Source organism: Bidens hawaiensis, unplaced genomic scaffold (assembly GCF_021521415.1).
Source record: "Bidens hawaiensis isolate Kalapana, Puna unplaced genomic scaffold, B.hawaiensis_p1.1 tig00002123_1, whole genome shotgun sequence".
Lineage (NCBI taxonomy): Eukaryota > Viridiplantae > Streptophyta > Magnoliopsida > Asterales > Asteraceae > Bidens > Bidens hawaiensis.
Genome location: NW_027491112.1, coordinates 3059542 through 3064696, shown reverse-complemented (window position 1 = coordinate 3064696; position 5155 = coordinate 3059542). Strand labels below are relative to the sequence as shown.

At 34.3% G+C, this 5155-nt stretch overlaps 1 protein-coding gene across 1 annotated transcript; it reads left to right on the top strand.

Annotated features, from left to right (window-relative positions):
- The first annotated feature begins 428 nt into the window (after positions 1-428).
- Positions 429-2979, top strand: LOC143605829 (membrane magnesium transporter-like). The gene is made up of 4 exons (XM_077081807.1): positions 429-609; positions 704-756; positions 851-951; positions 2524-2979. The coding sequence occupies exons 1-4, from the start codon at positions 531-533 to the stop codon at positions 2612-2614; spliced, it is 324 nt and encodes a 107-aa protein (XP_076937922.1). The 5' UTR covers positions 429-530; the 3' UTR covers positions 2615-2979.
- The last annotated feature ends 2176 nt before the right edge of the window (positions 2980-5155 follow it).

The following is a 5155-nucleotide window of genomic DNA, read 5'->3' as shown; positions in this document are numbered from 1 at the left end:
TCCGTAAAATTTATAGACGAAGATAAAGACACAGACTTCGATGCCACTCCGCTAGGGCTGTTCAAAAAGCTCGATGCTCGAAGCTTGGGCTCGTTCGATAAAAGCTCGAATTAAACAAGCTAAAAAAACTTGATTTGAAACCTTCTGAGCTGAGTTGACTCATTTTTGTAATTGAGCCAAAATCGACATAGGCTTGGCTCGATCATGGGTCGACTCGTTGGCTCGATCTTAATCTCATTTAACATCAAAATCGAGCTAGATCCGTTGAGTTGCCCCGTTTAATTTCGAGCCCGAGCTCAAACCACCCTGACTTGACTCGGGCTCGACTCGTGAACAGCTCTCCGCCTAGCGGTCCATTTTAGCAAAACAAAAAAGATGACTAAAAAGAAAGAGAAACAATAAACAAAGGACCAATGAACTCATCAAAGGATTAATACAACCATTTGACTATTAAGTCAAAAAGCATCATCCGATCAATTCGATATCAACAAATCCAAAACCCCCAAATCCAGTTGCAATTCAATTCACCGATGACGATAACCGTCAGCTTTGCCGTCGGCGTACTCGCCGTTCTCATGCTCTTACACGCCGCTTATCAAACTATTCAATGTAACTCTACTTATTATTATTATTATTATTATTATTATTGTTAAACCTAATTATTAAGTTAATAACTTAATTGTTGTTAATTTGTGATAATTAGATAGGGCGTTGCTTAAGATCACTGAAGATGAGTTCGCTGGACCTCCTTATGAAGTAAATTTATTTATTTCTATTTCTGTGATCTTTGTGTTTTTGTTAGGGCTTTTGTGGATCTGAGTTTGAATATTATTATTGTGTTGATTGTCAGGTTTTAGTTGAGTTGGTTTTAGTTATGATTTTGAGTTTGTTTGCTGGATTGACTGTCCCGGGGAATTTTCGTTCGATTCTACCGGATTCCGATGAGAATAGGTACTTATTATTATTATTATCATTATTTTTATTATTGTTATTAGGTAGTAGCTATGCAGTCAATCTCGGTGGTATCTCGGTTATCGGTCCCCATGTGAAATATCGGTCAAAATATCGGTACCGATAATATCGGAGATATTGACCGATATATGGCAGATATTTTACCGATATTTCACCAAGATATCACCGATATTCCCGATATCAGTGTTTTAAGTCTTATTTTTTAACTTTTAGTGTTTAATGTTGGTGGTTTGAGTCTTAATCAGTTCCTACCTGCTACAATTGTTAGTGTTTTGCAACTTGCAAAAGGATAATTTGTTAATAGTAGGAGAGTATACTGAATTGTAAGTGTTAAAGTGCTATATATATAAATTTTGCATGATATTAAAATTACCGATATCCCGCCGATATCTCACCGCGATAACCGATATCTCAAATATCGTTCCTTGACCGATATCCATATCCGATATTTTTCCGCATTAACTGCTTAGGGTAGTAGTAGTTCTAGTATTTATTAAATAGTGTTTGGTTTGTTAATAGGCTTGAAACGAGTCTAGCCTTATCGAGCTCAACCTCAAATGAAGCTCGTTTAGTTACCGAGCTCAAGCTCGAGCTATTTGTGAGAAGATCGTTTAGGCTCTTCAAGCCTTAACTAGACTTGTTTATTTCTAAGTTTTAATAATTTTGGATCTATGCAGTCAATATCGGTGGTATCTCGGTTATCGGTCCTCGTGTGAAATATCGGTCAAAATGCTGGTACCGATAATATTGGCGATATTGACCGATATTAACTGATATTTCACTGATATTCCCGATATCAGTGTTTGAAGTCTTAGTTTTCAACTTTTAGTGTTTAATGTTAGTGTTTTGAGTCTTAAATCAGTTTCTACTTGCTACAATTGTTAGTGTTTTGCAAGTTGCAAAAGGATAATTTGTTAATAGTAAAAGTGTATACTGAATTGTTAGTGTTAAAAGTTTTATATATATAAATTCTGCATGCTCTTAAAATTACCGATATCCCACCGCGATAACCGATATCTCAAATATCGGTCCTCAACCGATATCCGATATTTTTCCTAATTAACTGCTTGGTTTTGGATTTATGAGCTTTGGCTCATTTAAGGTGCTGCACATTAGCCCGAGCTGAGCTTAGGCTCGTTTAAGGCTTTCTCAACATATAAAAATAATTTTAAAAAAATGTATCTAAATTAACTAATAATTATAAATGAGCCGAGCTTGATCTTGAAAAAACAAATCACAAGCCTAGCTCGAGCTCACGTAAGTCAAAACAAGCCGAGCTTGAGCCTAGTCAAGTTGATTTAGCCGGTGGAACTTGATTCATTAATTAGTTTATAAACAGATTTTGATTTTTTTTTGGAAGGATGAATGCAATATGAATTTAAATATGTTTAGTAATATGTAAATTGAAGCTAGGTTTTCACTGGAAATTGAACTCTGCAACATTTAACACGAGTTTATAACCTGGGATCTATCATTTATGTAAATAACTGTATGATATCTCATGTATTTTATTCTACGATTTTGGTATTATGTAACTTGTTTAAAATGCAGGGTGGTGTCTTTACCCTCAAATATGAACTTTATGATCTTCAATCATCGCGGAAAGGCGTTCCCTACAAAAACCGGTTTGAAGCTCAACTGAAAAAAGGATCAGAGTTGTTTGTTTCTCACGTAATGGAATTCGTCACTTGTAGCATCTGTTTGATGGGAGTTCGTCTTTTATAGCATATGTTTGATGGGATCTTAGAGGCACGCATATTGTGCTAGACAAACAATGACTCAAAGGTTACTTGTTTTTTATTAATATTTAAAACGTGTTGAATTCTTATTTTTGGTTATTTTATTTAGTTCATGACACAGTCGGTTTTGTCATGGATTGTTTTCAAGTTCGTAACCACATTAATAACTTGGTGTCTGTTTGAAAACAACAAGGAAACGGTGGTGGTGGTGGTGATGGCGATAACCACTCTCAAGTATGGTTTCGGTGTTCGTCATTGATAGGAAACTTCTAACAAGAATCATTTGAATGACATCAATGGTGGTGTCGGTCTTTTCATTGTTTATTAGTTTTGTGTTTGTTGTCACTAAAGATGGCATGTGGCTAGGACAATGAAAGTGATGAAACTGGCTGAGGTCGCAACTGAATTTGATTTAACTACTCATTAGGTACCCATTCTTGCAAGCGGAAGAAGCGTTTATTAAACATAATTTTTTTGATCATTTCATCAGATAATGTTTAATTAGCTCGTCCTCTTTTGGTGTGAATTGGCACCCGCTTGTAAGTTAATTAAGACTAAGTGTGCTTCCGTTGCTACCTTGGCCACCTTCATCGCCCTCATTTTTCTAATTCCATGCCATCTACAGTGGCAATAAACGCATGGACAACAAACCTTGGGAAGCATCGCCCACACCACAGGTCCACAGCTTTAAGTATTCTATCAGTGATGCATACCAGAGCTGTACCCGAGAGTGGGTCAATGCCATCATCACCACCGGTAAAGAGTTTCAGAGGCCTTGTTAATCTTAAATAGACACCCAGTTGTTAATAGATCGTTTATATTAGTTTCATTAGTGTAAAACTTTACAGTTTTATGTGGTAGCAATATCGATATGTCCATATAAATCAGGTTCATTTGAACTGTACAAACCAAGACGCTCACAAATCTGAGTGACCGCTACTTTTGCTATAGACTTGAATATATCGATATATGTCTGTATAAACCAGGTTCATTAGAACCATATAACCAAGATGTTCACGAATCTGAGTGACCGCTACTTCGGCTAGACTTGCCAACTTCATCATCAGCTTCACCATTTTCAGTTTCATCAAACTCATTGACATATAATCTACCTCCATTGCTTATATTCAGACATTTGTCTTATTAAGAGTCTTGCAATCTTATTGATCTAATTTCAAACCTAGTTAACTAGTAATGTAAGTGATCCACATAACACCCATAAATATGTGAGTGCAAAACAAAAATTGAATGTTACTGCGTACCATTTATATCGTGCGAATTTGAAATTAGTAGTGAATATCTCCAAAATTTTGACTGGAATTCGACATTTGCAATGAAATTAAGACAGAAGATCTCAGATATATTGATTTAAACAGTTTATACATAACTAGTGTGAGTCCCGTGTATTACACGGAGAATTGATGAAAATTATAAACTTCAAACATTAACCAAAATACAATTAAAAACACAATTATTATATATCTTTAATACAATTACAAGTTGTGTTAAAATTACAAAGCAAACATTACACAAAAACTTTACAAATAAGTAAAAATTTCCCTGTACGCTACTTGTGGATGTATTGGTCAATACATCTTGTTTAACAAAAATCAAAATCTTTAGCCCATGTTTGCTTTTAACTCTTGATAATGCCACATATAGTTGTCCGTATGAGAATATGAGTTCTTTCAAATACAAACCAACCCTAGACAATGATTGACCTTGGCTTTTATTTCTGCTCATCTCGAAACATATTGCAAGGGAAATTGTCGTCTTTGAAAGTTAAATGTTATTAATTTATTGTCTTTTGGAGTCAATGGTGTTTTATGGATCAAAACTATATGTCCAATATTAGTTTCAGAAATGATTTTTGCTTCAACAACGAGAGTACCTAAATAAATGATCTGTAGTTAGTACCGTTAAACAACCCTTCTTTCTGGTTAAGATTTCTAAGTAGCATAGTATAACCCCAACTTTTAGTATAAGCTTGTGGTTTGGTAGTACATATATTCTTAGACTATTAATAATGATTTTTTTTTGTTTAAAATATTTAATATTAACAAAATTTGTGCTATATTTATAAATGTTATATGGGGAATTGAATACGGTGTTGTTAATCGTGTAGTTTGGCAAGGTTAACTTGATTAAAATAGCCGTTTTTATTTTAATTAAAATCCTCTCCATATTTAAGGTCACAATACGTAACTCTTTGAACGGAATCCTTGTTAGCATAGGTTTTCGTCCAAAAATCCGTTTTGCGGGTTTTTTAAAATAGAGTTTTTGTCCTTTTATTTGATGAACTTGTTTTCCTTTTATTATTATTTAGGTGAATATACATACCTTAAAATCCAAAAGAAAATATAAAATAAATCAAGAAATCGCAAGCACTAATGTACGATTTGTGAAAAAAAAAAAGTTCTACAGGTTTATCAAAATTGGGGGGG